This window comes from Camelus dromedarius, chromosome 5 (assembly GCF_036321535.1).
Source record: "Camelus dromedarius isolate mCamDro1 chromosome 5, mCamDro1.pat, whole genome shotgun sequence".
Taxonomy (NCBI): domain Eukaryota; kingdom Metazoa; phylum Chordata; class Mammalia; order Artiodactyla; family Camelidae; genus Camelus; species Camelus dromedarius.
The window spans coordinates 66796119-66812687 of record NC_087440.1 but is presented as its reverse complement, the minus strand read 5'-3'; the positions used below and the strand labels follow the sequence as shown (position 1 = coordinate 66812687).

The 16569-nt window shown below is 45.0% G+C and overlaps 1 protein-coding gene across 9 annotated transcripts in view; it reads left to right on the top strand.

The window, feature by feature from the left end:
• Positions 1-16569, top strand: part of MAP3K9 (mitogen-activated protein kinase kinase kinase 9) — a 90997-nt gene that overhangs the window by 43916 nt on the left and 30512 nt on the right. For all 9 annotated transcript variants that reach the window (XR_010381026.1, XR_010381027.1, XR_010381024.1 and 6 more), the window contains exons 3-6: positions 380-560; positions 9191-9339; positions 10290-10465; positions 14835-15075. Coding sequence is in view for 5 of the 9 variants with exons in the window: in XM_064486075.1 (XP_064342145.1) it covers positions 380-560; positions 9191-9339; positions 10290-10465; positions 14835-15075 (747 nt within the window). In the remaining 4 variants the exon portion in view is untranslated. The remainder of the gene's footprint in view (positions 1-379; positions 561-9190; positions 9340-10289; positions 10466-14834; positions 15076-16569) is intronic.

Genomic DNA, 16569 nt, shown 5'->3' with positions numbered 1-16569 from the left:
TGGGCCACGTGGCGTCATGGTAACAGAAGACTCCTGAGTCAGACTGCCTGGGTTTGGGTCCAGCTTCTTAGTTGAGTGTCCTTGGAAGATGTATTTCATGATACTGTATCTCCGTTTCCTCATCTGTAAACAGGGATGGCAATGGTACCCACCTTGTAAAGTGGTTGTGAGGGTTCAAGATAATGCCTGTAAAATACTCGGCACAGAGATGGGTGCATCATGGGTGTTGGAGAATGATGGCTCCCTCTGTCCACGCATGGTTGCCATGGGGTGGAGCCCGCAGGAGAGGACGAGAGGATGGCAGGAGGGCTCTGTGTCTGGTGGTCTCCCTGTGATTAACGCGGACTCTGGTTTCTTCTGTATTCCTTTCCTTGCCCAGTATTGATCCTCCAGAAGGTGGAGAACGGAGACCTCAGCAACAAGATTCTCAAGATCACCGACTTTGGGCTGGCTCGGGAATGGCACCGAACCACCAAGATGAGCGCGGCAGGGACGTATGCTTGGATGGCACCCGAAGTCATTCGTGCCTCCATGTTTTCCAAAGGCAGCGATGTGTGGAGGTAAGGTCCAAAGGCGCAGGGTCAGCATCCCTCAACCCTATTTTGGCTGCACAAATGCTTCAAGACTTGGAGTACAGAGTTTGCATAGAATCCCAGGCACCCCAAGTAGGTCTTCGTGACCCTTCAGAGCAATCTACACTCTTTCCCACATTGCCAAAGGACAGTTTCTAATGTCTTCAACTACCACAAGTTCCTCCAGTGCTGTGGCAGACACCACCTCTGTGTGGGCCCCTTTGTGTTAGTGATTGCTCCCTAGGAGAGACCAGTGGGTTCTAAGGGCAACGTGTACTGACCTGTAGGGTAGGGAGGGTACCCAGTCACTCCTGGAGACCTTCCCCAAGGTCACCCCGGCTTCCTTAGCAACAGTAGCTGTTACCGCTGAACTTGTTCTCCCTATAAGCGCTTCAACTGATGATTATTCTTTGTGCTGTCTCTTTTTTTCTTGATGGGCTGGAAATTACCCTTTCCAGTTATCCAGGTAAGCCTTTAGTCAAGACTCCATCTTATCTGTTGAACATTGATATAGAAATGGGAAAGATAGGGCTCAAGCACGCACCCAGAACTGCAGAGTCAAAGATTATACCAACCATCCCCCTAGTAAACGTCAGCCCAAGAGGTCCCGAGGACATGCATCTGAAAATCCTGTTTCCACTGGTGAGAGGATGGGCATCTACAGAGGACGCATCCCATGGCTGTGAGGCAGTAGCATCGCCTTGGTATACAAAAGACAGACCTGGAGATTATTGTTGTATTTCATCTATGAAGTGGTTGCTTCTCCATGTGTCGTAAAGTGAGCTTGTGTGTGTGTGTGTATTTTAAATAACAGCTTTATTGAGATATTATTCGTATACCATAAAGGTCACCTTTTAAAATGTAAAAGCCAACGGTTTGTAGTAAATTTACAATGTTTTACACTAATCATCATTGTTACTAGTTTCTTAAGGCAGCTGTAACGAATTACCATAAACCTGGTGGCTTAAAACAATGGAGATGTGCAGTCCAGAGGCCAGAAGTCTGAAACAGGTGTCAGCAGGGCCGCGTTCCCTCCAGAGACTCAAGGGCAGGTTCTCGTCCAAATAAGGAGTCAGGGTATTAGGAGATGGACATACCTCTTCAGGGCCACCATTCAACCCATGACAACCACTAGCAATTTCCAGAATATTTTTATCACCCAACAAACTCCCAATACCTATCAGCAGTCATTCCCCAGTACCCTCTACCCTTACTGCTTCCCCCTGGAAACCACTGATTTACTTTCTGTCTCTATAGATTTGCCTATTCTGGACATTTCATGTAAACGGAATTATACATACAGTATATGGTCTTGTGTGACTGGCTTCTTTCATTCAGCATAATGATTTCAAGGCTCATGTATGTTGTGGCATATGCCAGAACTTCGTTTTTTTAAATAGCTGAATAATATTCGATTGTATGGATGTACCACAATTTGTCTATCCATTCATTAGGTGATGGAAGTTTAGGTTGTTTCCCTTTTTGTCTAATGTGAATAATGCTGCTATGGACCAGTATTTTTGTGAACAGATGTTTTCAGTTCTCTTGGGTATATACCTAGGAGTGAAAATTCTGAGTCATATAGTAGTTCTGTATTTAACCTTTTGAGGAACTGCCAAACAGTCTTTTACCACAGCCATGCCATTTTACATTACCATTTGCAATGCATGAGGGTTCCAGTTTCTCCACATCTTCTCAACGCTTGTTATTTTTGACTATAGCCATCCTAGTGGATGTGAAGTGGTATCTCATTGTGGTTTTGATTTGTATTTCCCTAATGACTAATGATGTTGAGCATTGTGCTTATTGGCCATTTGTATATCTTCTCTGAACAAATGTTTATTCGAATCTTTTGCCATTTTAAACATTGGGTTGTATATCCTTCCATTTGTACACTGGAAGAGTTCTTTATATATTCTGGATACAGGTCCCTTATCAGCTGTATGATTTGCAAATATTTTCTCCCATTCTGTGGGTTTTCTTTTTACTTTCTTGATGGTAAGCTTTGAAACACAAGCATCTTTAATTTTGTTGAAGTCCAGTTTATCTGCTTTTTCTTTGATTGCTTGTGCTTTGGTTGCCATATCCAAGAAACCAAGGTTGTAAAGTTTTATACCTGTGTTTTCTTCTAAGAGTTTTGTAATTTTAGCTCTTATATATAGGTCTTTGTTCCATTTTGATTTAATCTTTGTGGTCGGAGGTAGGGGTCCAACTTCATTCTTTTGCATGTGGCTCTCTAATTGCCCCTGTACCATTTGTTTAAAAGGCTATTTTTTTCCTCATTGAATTGTCTCAGCACCCTTGTCAGAAAGCAGATTACCTCAAATGTGAGGGTTTATTTCTGGACTCTCAATTCTACTCCATTGATCCATGTGTCTACTCTAATGCCAGCACCATCTGTTTTAAGAACCTTAGCTTTGTGTTAAGTTTGAAATTAGGACGTGTGAATCTTCCAATTTTATTCTTTTTCAAGATGATTTTGGCTATTCTGGGTGTCTCGAATTTCCATATGAATTTTAAGGTCATTTTGTCAATTTCTGAAAAATAGGCAGCTTGGATTTTGATAGGGATTGTGTTAAATCTATCAGTCACTTTGGGAAATACTGCTATCTAAATAATAAATCTTCCAATCCATGAACGTGGGATATCTTTCTATTTATTTAGACCTCCTTTAATTTCTTTCAGTGATGTTTTGTTACTTCTGTATATTGAATCTTATTTCACCACACATTAATTACAGGGTGAAGTAGCTATTGTCAAGAAAAGGGTTTCCCTTCCTTAAGATATCTGACCCACTCTCATTAGGTTGAGCTGTATACTTGCATCTGACTGCTTTTGACCCACAAAAACAGTAATTTCATACACCTCAACATAACACTATCATTGCTTGACTGTAGGCTAATGAGATTAGTTAATATAGTAATTAAGCTAAGCTGCTGTTACAAAGAGACCTACAGATGGTAGAAGTGTATCTCTTTTTCAAGGAGCAGTCCAGCCTGTGCAGGCTGGTGGGGCAGCTCTGCACCGTGAGATCATTCAAGAACTCAGATTCTTACAGGGCTCCTCAGCATATGGTTCTGTCCAGATGGCTACATCTGAGTGACAGTTACTTCTGCAGAAGTATTATAATTATACTCTACAGAAAATGGGGGAAAGATAGCTTATCCATGGCAAGCAGCTTGTCTTTAATTTGGAGATGACTATGAAAGTAGATATTATTATTTGCATTTTACAGATGAGGTAACTGAGGCTTAGATGATTTAAGTCAGTTGTTTCGGTTCACCCAGGTGTTAGAGGTAAAGCTGTGACTTGAACTAAATATGTATCCCTTGAAACTGTGCTTTGTAGCCGTGTCACCATCTATATACTTTTTTTTAAATCGAAGTTTAGTTGATTTACAACGTTGTGTCAGTTTCTGGTTTACAGCATATTGATTCAGTTACACATATATATACAAATATTCTTTGTATTCTTTTCATTATAGGTTATTATAAGATTGAATATAGTTCCTTGTGCTAAACAGTAGGATCTTGTTGTTTATTTTATATGTAGTAGTTAGTATCCTCAAATCCCAGATGCCTAATTTATCCCCTTACTCTGCCTTTGCCCCCCTGGTAACCATAAGTTTGTTTTCTATGTCTGAGAGTCTGTTTCTGTTTTGTAAATAAGGTCACTTGTGTGTGCCATTTTTTTAGGTTCTTCATATAAGCAATATCATATGGTGTTTGTATTTCTCTGACTTACTTCACTTAGTATGATAATCTCTAGGTCCATCTATGTTGCTGCAAATGGCATTATTTCATTCTTTCTGGTGGCTGAATAATATTCCAGTGTGTGTGTGTGTCTGTACCACATCTTCTTTATCATTCATCTGTTGATGGACATTTAGGTTGCTTTCATGTCTTGGCTACTGTACATGGTGCTGCTGTGGACATTGGGGTCATGTGTCTTTTTGAATTAAGGGTTTCCTCCAGATCATCTGTATACTCTTATTCCTGTACTTTGGGCACCCTCTTCCAGAGTGATTGGCCCATCATGTTGGGGACCCAGCTGGACATCCCAGAAAGGACCAAAACATGCCTAGGAACTTGCAGCAAAGCTGGTTCCCAAATTGACTTGTTAATTCATTTACTCCTGCAAGAAATGTTTGTTGAATACTTACTTACTCTGTGTTGTGGGCTCATTTTCCACTGCATAACAGAAAGACCAGACACCAAGGCAACAGTCTTTTGCAGAAAGAAAAAGGATTCATTGTAGGGCAGCCAAATAAGGGGACAGGAAGCGATGCTTAGATCTGTCTCCTCAGTCTATCGCTGTTGAGTGGGATATTTATTGTGGAAGTATGGAATAAGAGGGGGAGTGGGCTGGGAAACGTTTGGTGGAAAGTAAGTTTTAAGTTTCCGGAGTGCTCTGTGTAGGCCCGGCTGTTCATCATGCCACTTCATGCGCCTTACAGGGGCCGTCAGCAGGTTGTTTCCATATCTGTCGGTTCCCTGGTGTTCTGCAAAACAAGCTTGGTGTTCTCCACGGATCATTTCATTTCTATCTTCCTTCTACCTTATGGGACCTGAGTGTGTAAAGCACAGAGGTGGTTTCAGTGTCAGGTACTGGGCTAAGCCCGAGTCCCACCCCCATCCCCTCCCCTCCCCACCCCCCGGAACTCATCCAGGGCCTTGGGCCTCTGGGCCTCTGCTCTTGCAGGGTGCCCAGGGGCTGCTGAGTCTGACTCACTATTCTTCTCTGGGCCTCCTCCATCCATGCTGTGATAGAGGCAGGGTGGGAATGGCCCAGATCCTCAACGACAGAGCTTCCCAGTCTGCTTGGATTTCAGACCGCCTCAGAGGGAGCTTCCTTTCCCTTGGGTTGTGCTGTGTTGTGCGTGTGCAGGGAGAGCCGTGGCCACAGCCAGAGGCTGTCGTGCTGTAGTGGCTTCCTGCCTGTTGTGTGTGGGTTGAGGTGGAGGCATTTGCATTTTGAATGTAGTACAGCATGAACGTATTGCCATGTGAATAGGTATTTATTATGTCAGTAAATACATTAATGTACGTATTACATAAAAAGTTAACAAATATATCATCATCAGAAAAGCCATCCTGGTCCAGCACAGGCGCAGAATTGCTGCACCTTCAGTTGGAAAGAGTTGCTGTTCATTCTCATGTTTTTCTTGACTTTGAAAATTAAAAACTCCCCCTCCCCCACCTCTGACATTACCAGCCGGTGGAGAGGATCAGTGCACCTCTGGGGGTGGTTAATTACTGACACAGGGTTTGGGGTTAGGCCGTGCGGACTTGGGAAATCACTGGCAGCACTGTGGGAGCCTCTGGTCCCCTCCCAGGCAGGGTGGCCACGTGGTAGGGACTCTGAGGCAGTTTTAGCTGAGCTGGTACTTTGGAGCTGCTTGTAAACAGTCTTGAACCAGGAGGGCAAGAAAGTAGGCTAAACCCAAGGTAAATCATGCGGACTTCGACTGTCCCCCTCTCCCTGGGGCTCAGACCCATCTAACGTGTATTTCTCCAGCCTGTTTTTGGACTCTGTTCTGCCAAAGGGACAGCAAGCCTCCATTTACATCACCCACCTTGCGTTATAAAAATCCAGAGGAACGTTGGCAAAGGAACACCTTGGCTGTTTAGTCATCCCGAGAAAGGCTTCTTCCCTGAGTGCCAGCCCTCCACGGGGCCCTCACCACGCACATTCTCGTTTCAGCCCTTTCCAAGGGGAAGCTCACAGTGTTTATCAGCCAGAGGTGGCAGTTTCAGGATGAAGAGTAGTTGCTGTTGTTCATTCCTGCAACTAACTGTTCCGTGAGGTAGGGGTTGCGGTCTCTGCTGCACAGATGAGGAAACTGAGGTTTGGAGAGGCAAACTTGCTTTCCTGGGGTCACGCAGCTGTAAGTGGTAAAGCAGGCATTTGACTCAAATCTAAGTCTTTCTTGAGCAGCAGTCCTCCCACTGCCCTTTGCTGTTGAGCCCTTCAAACAGAGTGGAATGCCCTGAGCAAAAGAACACGCCAGGGGAGAGCGGAGCTGGGAGCAGAAGGTCCCCTGGCTCCTCCTCCTTCCAAGTGGCCTCCACTGCCTGGGGCTCCTCGTGAAAACCATCACAGACGGCTGCCTTGTACAGGGAAGTACATCCAATACCTTGTAAGAACCTATAATGAAAGAGAATTTGGAAAAGAATGTATACTTATGTATAACTAAATCACTGTGCAGTACACCAGAAACTAACACAATGTTGTAAATCAACTGCACTTCAATAAAAATAAGAAAAAAGAGAAAACCGTCATGGAGGGGACACGAGGACACAAACAGGTCACGTGTCTGCATCTTTGAAAACACCTTGTCTTACCAGGCAGTTAGGCTTGGGACACTGGCTGTCTTTTTCTGGCTGGAAGAAACGGGTTTGGGGAACCTTGGGGTTTTGTCCCTCAGGGTGGGGGTGGGTGCTAATGCCAGGAGCAGGTGACTGAAGATGGGAGTTGCTCTAACCTGGAGTTGAGTCAGCAGCGCTGAGAGCTCTAGCTCACTGGGTGGAAGGTACCCAGCACGACCGCTGTCTGGACAAGTGACGTTAAAGGTTTGGCAGGAGGTGTCCTGGCGCAGTTATCTGGGGCTTACTCTTGGGTACCCAGTGCAGCTCGCACGACCGTTTAACTGTGCACTCACTCCTCTGCCCACCCACCGTCTCATTCACTGGATGAGGACCTACACCACCAGAGCCTGGGCAAGGCCTGAGAATGCAGATTAAAAGCTCCTGCCCTTTGGGAGCCCATAGGCCAGTAAACAAACAACTAGGATACACAGCAGCCCAAACGAGGGCTTAGTAACATGTGGGGGTGTCAGGGAAGGCTTCCTAAAGTGTCCAGTTGTTCCCGTCAGCCTCAGACTAACATCCAGCTTCTTGTCATGACCAGACCTGCAACTGCCAGTCTACCACGCTGGGTTTTTTTTTTTTTCCTGTCAAAATACATAAAGAAAATGGTAGTATTTGGAGGGCTCACTGGGGGAAGGCGATTGTCCAAGGAGACAGGCGAGTCCACACTGAGGGTCTATGTGTAGAGACTCCTGGGATGCCCTGTCATGTCGGTGGGCACATTCCTCTCCTTTGTGTCTGTTCAGCCCTGTCTCTGGAGCGCTGGCCCTTCTCTCACTCAGCAGTCACCGTTTTGCTCAGCGTTTAGCTGCCCCCTGCCCCCATCCTGGTCTGGTCTATGTGCCCCTCCTCTGTGCCCCGTAGTGTCTCCGTTGTGACTCCTCTCTCCAAATTCTAATTGATGCTTTTTCTATTCCTCCCACTCATCTCTTTTTGGATAAGATCTGTGTCTTTTATCCTGTATCCCAGTGGTTGGCATTGAGTCTGACGCATAGTAAATATTTGGTAGTTGTTTAAAATGAATGAATAAATAGTGGTGCATTTGAATCAGATCTTGAAAGAGGATTATAGTTTGCCAGCAGAGAAATGATAGAAGGGCATTCTAGAGGGAAAGAATTGAGAACTGGTCCAGGTCCATGATGATTTACTCTGTATATGCCCTTAATACATGTTGCTGAACCTATTTAAAACTTGCTTTCCTCATCTGCAAAATGATGATAATACTTGTCTTGTAGGTTTTTTGTGGGGATTCAAGATGATGTTTGCGAGTATCTTAGCATGCTGCACATTCAAGGTGCCGTAATAAAATAATTACTGAGTGTTAAAACTAATACGTCTTCTTGTTGGTTGTAAACTACAGATGAGTATTACCAAAATGTTGAGGTTTGTGTTGAAAATGTAAGGAGAGCCACTCTTCCATCAGTTCATGGCCTTATGATTTCTGGTCCTGACTTATTCCTAGGAGTCAGCGCTACATGAGTTTGCCTGGTTCTAGTTTTGAATTCGTAGAATAGTTATTCCACTAAGCTTTGTACTCCCCATTCTATGCCTCAGGACACGTGAGAACTTCTTCATGTGGACTTGAAAGATCGGGCGATGACTCTGAAGCCCTCACAGCCAGCTGATGGGCTGTTCTGTCCATCAATACACCCTTGTGAAATTTTCCCTTTTGAATTAGACAGAGGTCACCATGAAGGATGCACTCATGCTGATCGGGGGCAGGAATCTGCTGAACCGAACAGGTGTTGAAAGAGATCTTTCACAGGAGCAAAATCTGTTTGTCCTAGGTGGACATCTCTCTGCTCTCCTAAAGCTAAAAGAATGTGTCTGTAGCTGCAGCTGAAGTTTTCTTGAAGCAGGAAAAGCATGTCCCTGGGAGGCTGCCTCTTCTCCCAGCTCATTACATTCACAGCAGCAACAGCGAAATCGCTGTGTCCGTCAAGCACTAATTTAAATGCTAGAGTAGCGCATTTAATTTCTCACTACAACCTGGTGAGATGGCTCGAGTTACTTGAGCTTTGCAGGTGAGGAATTTGTGGAACAAGACTGAAACCCAGTGTGCTTGACTCTGGGGTTTTTGCTTACAGCCAGTAGCCCTTATGATCTCCCTTTTGTGTTACCTCAGTGCATCCGGTTTGTTAGTCTCCCTCCGTGTTGGAGAGGAGGTGGGATGCTCGTCAGAGCCTGACGAGCTGTTTGCCTGAAGTTGCATCCGTGGTTTGTCACGTGGCTTCTGTCTTCTTTCCTTAGCTACGGGGTGCTGCTCTGGGAGCTGCTGACCGGTGAGGTGCCCTTCCGAGGAATCGATGGCTTAGCAGTTGCTTATGGGGTGGCCATGAACAAGCTCTCCCTTCCTATTCCTTCCACGTGCCCGGAACCTTTTGCCAAACTCATGGAAGGTAAGTGACACCCTGGCTGGAACAGGACTGGAGACCATTTACCTTTCTGCCAGCAGTTGATAGGTTTTTGGCCAGTTCTGCAGGATCAGTAAATGGAAGAGGAGATGAAGTATTACTCACTCCGGGAGGAAGCCCATGGGTGGCTGGAAAGAGCTGCTTTGAGACAGTGTCAGCCCCTGCAGCACTGATATCCCGGATGTCACTTCTGTTCATCTGTAGTGACTGTAGAACTTACCCTAGTGACTAAAGCCTGCTGTCCAGAACTTCAAAATATTATTGCTTAATACAAAGTAAGAAGGTATAGCAGCTTTTATTTTGGGACCTCTGAGTGTCTTCCTTGTGGAAACGAAGAACATTTGAGAAGAAAGGAGTTCTAAAAGTCATCTAGTCAAACCCTGTCATTTTCTAAGTGAGGAATCCTAAGCTGTGAGTAGCTGAATGGATAGGTGGCTGTTCCTTTAGTTAGTGGCTGAGCTGACAGCAGATAGAATTCACTTTTCTTGACTCCTACACCAGGGCTTTCCATCCTCACCTTCTCATCAGCCCGTTGAGGTGGGAAAGGGTAGCTCACTTATTTATGGGAAACTGCGACCCAAGGTGTAGTTCCCCATTGTAAGGGCTGGAATCACTTAGCAACTTGATAAACTGTGGTAGTTGTACTTCATGCGAGAAAACTCTCGGGACTTGCTTTTCTTGTGCTAACTGAATGGTCAGAATGGGACGGGTGCAGAACTGTTGTGTTTTGCTTCCAGTTTCACTCTGGATGGTTGTGATGTTGGGCAGCTTGCTTTATGTCCTGAGCCCCGTTTGGGGTTCCCTAAATCCCAGTCTGTGTTTCTAGAAGGAGAAATGAGAGGTGGTTTTCTGACAAACGAGGTCACGTCATCTCCTGAGTCTTACGTTTGCCTCTGTCTGTTCGCGCTTTCTCTTGACTCGTGTGTTCCGTGCAGATTGCTGGAATACCGACCCCCATTCACGACCATCTTTCACCAATATCCTGGACCAGCTGACTACCATAGAGGAGTCTGGTTTCTTTGAAATGCCCAAGGACTCCTTCCACTGCCTGCAGGATGACTGGAAACATGAGATTCAGGAGATGTTTGACCAACTCAGGGCCAAAGAAAAGGTAAGAAGGAGAAGCAGAAGGCACGCATTGAATCAGGGGAACTTCTCCACTGGGGCCTCTGGGCAGATTCCGACACGACCGCCTTTCTGTTTGGTTTGCGATAACAGGGTAGCTCTTTCCTTCCTGGCTTTACATGGAGAGTTCTCCAGGCCTCAGGTGTGACCTGAGATGATACAGAATTCTTTCTTTTTGGGAGGTGGCAGGACTACGTAGGGTGAGTCATGAGTCCAGAGCTCTCCTCACAGAGCGTCTGCTGGGCAAGTACCCTGAAAAGACTAGAGGGTGCTAGAAAGGGGTCTTGGTTGTGCAGTGGACTTCTGGATGGGGGTTAACCTGATACGGGGATACTTCAGCCTTGAGAGCAGTTGTCAGAATATCCTGGCAGTGTCTTTTGGTATCAGAATCAGAAACAGCATATAGGCTAAAAATACCATGGGCCTGAAATTGTTTGGCATTTTTCATGTTTTTATGAAAAGGGCTCAAAGTCTAAACCAGCTGAGGAGGTCAGAGACTCGTAGCCCACAAGAGACCTGCCTTGTGGTTGGGTGACCAGCCCCCAGATGGCTCCTCTCTACACCCAGACTGTCCAGCTAACAGTCAGTGTCCACGCAGATGAAGTGCATCAAAGCAGCTACATCGCTTAAACTGCAGGGCCTGTAGCTAGAGGCGTGAGGGATGTCCATGGATATAGACCTGGTTCATTTTTCCCTTTCCTTCTCACTCCCTACTGTGGGAATTTGGGAAGCAACATGATAATATTGGCATCTAAAATTATCTTTATGACCTCCCACAAATAATATAAATGATAATAGTAGTAGCTAAGACTGTCTTTATGGCTTCCCAGTTCTTACACTTGGAGATTCTGGTGAGACGTTTTCGTCCTTTTTATTCTGGAAGTCTTATGGTCCCTGCTACCAGCTTGTTTGGCAGGTGCTATTGTCTTTTTCATCTCAGAGGTGAGGGTCAGTGACTTGTCTAAAGTCACACAGCTAGTAAATGAGAAAGCAGAATCTGGAATCAGGGTCTTCTGATTCCCAGACCATCTTATTTCCAGTATCATTGTTGTGTCCCTAAACAAATGACTTAAAAATCATATCTGGAGCTGATTGGAAAATGAAAGTCTTTTGATGCAACGCAGCAATCCTAAACCTGGTTCTGTTTGGCAAGTCAAGGATCACTTCTGCAGGGGAGTGGAATGCGCTTATGACAGTTCTTCAGGGACCCAGCAGGAGAGGAGGTAGATCTGCACTGATCATTGGGTAGAATGATTAAAAGAGACTATTGCTATTACTAATTCTAGTCCAACTAGAAAAATCCCAGAGTTCCTGGCCTTTTTTTTTTTTTTTTTAAGATTGCTAAATCACTGACTCTTGGTTATTTCTTTTGATTGAAGAAATTATAAAGGTACCAGCGAATAAGAAAAATGAAGATTGGATTTTGTCAGTAAGTAGTTACTAGGAAAAGTCAAACCCATGCTCATAATAGCTAACGTTGTAGAGCATGTACCATGTGCCATGCTCTGTTATAAGTAATTTGTATGAATTCTTATATAATTCTTTATTCTTATATAAACCTTACATAATAAGATAATAATATCTTACATAATACATCCCTGTGATTTTGGCGCTGTTAACTCCATATTACGTATGATACCCATGTTAACTGGCCCAAGGCCGCAGATCAGACAGTTTGTTCCAGAGTCCTTGCCCTTAACCCCAATGCTATAATGCCCCTCCATTATAAGGTTTGGAGTTGGGCAATGAGGGTAAGATGAATAATGAGCTTTCTCTCTGGAGAGTGTCCTCATAAATCACTGTATGTGGAAGATAGGAGTTGCATACTATGAAATTGATCCCTAACTGGGTGTTTCACAAGAGGGGGATTTAGCATGTTGGAGGGTCTTCGAGGTGTATGGTGTCATAGGCGAGTACTCCATAAATGTCCTGGTTCCCTGTGTGACACAGCTCATCCTTCAGGTTGGCTCAGCCTACTGCTTCTACGTATGTGATGATGGATTGGCCTCTGGGCTGGGGTTCGAGTTAACTTAGAGGAAGGAGCTTAGACCCAAGCCATTCCTTAGACACGAGCAGGCAGGAGCGAGGACGTAGGAAGGCTGAGATTAGCTTGAACTTTCCCACTTTCCCATTTAGCAGCAGAATTAACCAGCCAGGCATGGTTTTTCTAAATCTTCTGTGTGGTTTTATTCTCCTGCTGGTGAAAACAAAGCAGTAGGCCAGGGAGGCCAAGTACTTAAAGGGCACACAGGAATGAATCTCTTTGGGGCTTATTTCATCAAAGAAGGAAAAGTTCAAAAGTTCAAGCTCATTTCTCAGGCACTTGTGATGAATCTGTGTTCCCTTAAAGAAGGATTGCATTTATCAAATTGTCTTCTTTCTCCTTCTTCCTTTCATTCATTGACTCAGCAGTTATTAAGCAACTACTGAGCACCTACTGTGTACCAGACAGCTTTCACGGTGCTAATCCTTTTCTCATTTCACTTCTTTCTATCACTTTTGTAGTTATTTTGATATTCTCTTGAGAATGACAAGCGAGTCAAATGAAAAACTGCTTTCGTCAGAATATTTTATTCTGAAGTGGGGGGTATAGCTCAGTGGTAAAGTGCATGCCTAGCGTGCACGAGGTCCTGGGCCGCAGCACCTCCATTAAAAAAATAAATTAAAAAAAAATTTTTTTTAATGATATTTTATTTCCATTTTGTCTGTCTTGGGCTCTCTCCCTGCTGTTCTGCTTCCCCGTATGTGTTTACTTACTTTTTTTCTAACTCGAGGTTCCATTTCTATGATATTTTGTTTTACTCCAGAATGACTTCCTAGAGCCGAGCGTTTCACTGAGAGTTTTAAGTTTTGACCACAGACGTGTTGCTCAGGTTGCTTTATTGAAAAAACTTCCCACTTTTTAGACGTGGTTCTCTCCGGTTACTGACGTGAAAGCGTCAAAAGTTCTGGTCCTCCTCTCCCACCCGACTTCAGTCCGAGGCCTCGGGGAACCAGGGGTAATGTTTTAGAGTCCAGGTTTGGTTTTTGTTTTGTTTTGTTTTGTTTAATTGGAGTATAGTCAGTTTACAATGTTGTGTCAATTTCTGGTGTACAGCATAATGTTTCCATCATATATATACATACATATGTTCCTTTTCATATTCATTACTACAAGATATTGAATATAGTTCCCTGTGCTGTACAGTAGAAACTTCTTGTTTCTGTATTTTATATATAGTCATTATTATCTGCAAATCACAAAATCCTAATTTATCCCTTCCCACCCCCTTCCCTCCCGGTAACCATAAGTGTGTTTTCTACGTCTGTGAGGCTGTTTCTGTTTTCTAAACAAGTTCATTTGTGTCCTTTTTTTAGATTCCACATATGAGTGATATCATATGGTATTTTTCTCTCTCTCTCTGGCTTACTTTACTTAGAGTGATGCTCTCCAGATCTAGAGTCCAGGTTCTTAATTCTTATGCACATGCTTTGTTCTCTTTCCTGGGTTCTCTCTCGTTTCCTGATGCCATAACCCCCGCCCCTTCCCAGGACCTTCATGCTGAGCTCACTTGCAGATTCATGCGGAAGGACCAAGGGCAGCAGGGAAGAGGTTCTGCCCACCTCGTGTGGTGCTGCTTCTAGAGCAGGTGCCTGGCAAAGACTTCAGGAAACGTTCTCTCTTCTCTTTGCTGTGCTTTCTCAATCCTTCCAGAGCAAATGGTTGTCCTTTAAGAAGAAAGTTTAAACCACACGCCTCAGTGGATTCACTCACCAAGTGAACAGAGAATTAGACGACGTGCCTCACGAACCTTCTGAACAACTACCCCGGAAATATGTTTATTTTTATTTGAATGTTAGATGATGCCTGGAGGGTGATTCATTTACAGCAGGCCCAATTTAAGCTAGATCACATTAAGTTGGCCCTGGGTTTCTTTTTTCTTTTTCTTTTTCTTTTTTTTAATCTCCTTTATGTAACAGGGGAAAAAAATCAAAATAGAACCAAGACAGTAAAATATAAGTACACGATTCTGTTTTCAACCCAGACCCCCATCTTTTTCCTGGTCATAGGTAATCAATATATCAATAAATTTTAATCAGTAAATCAAGGGGCACTGGGGACTGTCAGCCCCTGTGGCTACTCCAGCTATATCCTCAGGATGGCTCTTCTGAGCCTCCCTTTCCTTACCGGTCAGGGTGGTCAGGTGTTCAATTGCCAACTAACTGTTGAGCTCCCCCGTCTCTGCCGGGGACTTGAAGTGTGGGGCATTGGAGGAGAGCTCTCCAGGTTGCCGGGGCACTGCCCCGCCTCCCCGGAGGCTAGCCCCCTTTGCACGGAGCGCCCCACTCCTCTCTGATGTTCCCCGTGCCGGCAGGAGCTCCGCACCTGGGAGGAGGAGCTGACACGGGCCGCGCTCCAGCAGAAGAACCAGGAGGAGCTGCTGCGGCGCCGGGAGCAGGAGCTGGCCGAGCGGGAGATCGACATCCTGGAACGTGAGCTCAACATCATCATCCACCAGCTGTGCCAGGAGAAGCCCCGGGTGAAGAAACGCAAGGGCAAGTTCAGGAAGAGCCGGCTGAAGCTCAAGGACGGAAACCGCATCAGCCTCCCTTCCGGTTGGTGGCCAGGGAGCTGCTGGGAGCGGGACGCGGGGCTGCTGGGCAGTGATTTGTGGGAACCAGGGCCTGAGCTTGGGAACATGAGACGCTGGGTCTCAACGTGGAGCTTGTTGGAAGCGGGCCATGGGAAGACTGGCCTGCTGAAAAGCTCCCCCATTCCAGGGGCATTTTGGAGCGAGACTGTACACACTGTGAAGGGAAGACAGTGACTGTGATGGACCCAACAGGCAGGCGCGGTCCAGGATGCTGGAAGCACGGTCATCACACAGGCACATCTCACTTTAGGCAAACCTGGAGAAGGAAGCATGTATTTGGGAGGGAAGAAATTCCAGGGTGTATTGTGGGTGTGTGTGACAAGAGAGCTCTTGGCTCCGCAAAATAATTCATCTCAGGGTTTCTTTAAATAATTAGTTTTCTGTGTGCAGTTGAGATTAAGATTAATGTTTAAGAACTTGATTTACACATAACCTTTCCAAAAGATAGCTAAACAGAGGTACATTTGTGGTCTGGACAGCCTTGGGAAAATGCAAAGAATGGGAATTCACGAGTTAGAATCTCTGTGGGGTGTAATGTACCCGTGGAGGGAGGGGAGTACTCAAGTGTGTGTTTATGAAGATAAAAAAGTTCATTGTGTTCTGAGTTTGTAAGGCCCCAGGAAGCAAGCTTATTAGAAGTGTGGGGAACCAAGGGAAAGCGGCTTAGTAGGAGCAGTAGTGGATGGTTTTAAGCACTAGAATGGTGGATTAGGTACAGATGGTGGAATTCATTTAGTGTAATTCAGTGAATGTGTTCCTATTGGTGCACAGTTTTTTCTTTTCAGACAACACAGTCTGTAAGTGCCCCTTGAGCACCTAGGACGTGCCAGCACCTTGCTGTATGTGGGGGAAGCAGACAGAAAAGCCGGAATACCCACCTTCAGGGAGATCGCAGTCTAGTAGGGGGACCTAGGTGCAAACATGCAGCTGTTTATCATACTCCTTTGACAGACAAGGAGAATGAAACTCAGAAACTCAGAGCTGGGCGTTTTACATTCCTCATACTACCCTGGAAGTGCCTTTGGGACAAGTCAGGATTTGGACCATTAACTGCATCTCCCTCACTTCCTAGTTTCCGTGGGTTAGTCCTTTTACCCTGCACTCAGTGAGGACCATGAGCCTCCCTGCTTTGGCCCCTGAGAAAAGAAGGCACATACTAATAGATTGAATGAGATGGAGAATTTGAAGTTAAATTTCCTAGAATAATCGACACAGTCTCGTGATATTATAAAAAAAAAAAGAAACTCTTCTGAATATGTGCTTGCTACACCTGTGTACATCATATAGACTGCTTTATGAAATGAATTTTTCTTCTCTTCATACGTCCATCTTGCCACTTCCCTGTGGGAAAAAGGAATGATTCTGAAAGAGACCATTTCCCAGGTGAAAAGGAGCTTCTCAGGAAATGGGGCCTGTCCCTTGAGCCTGCCAGGAAGAGTCGGTTTTCTCATAGGGA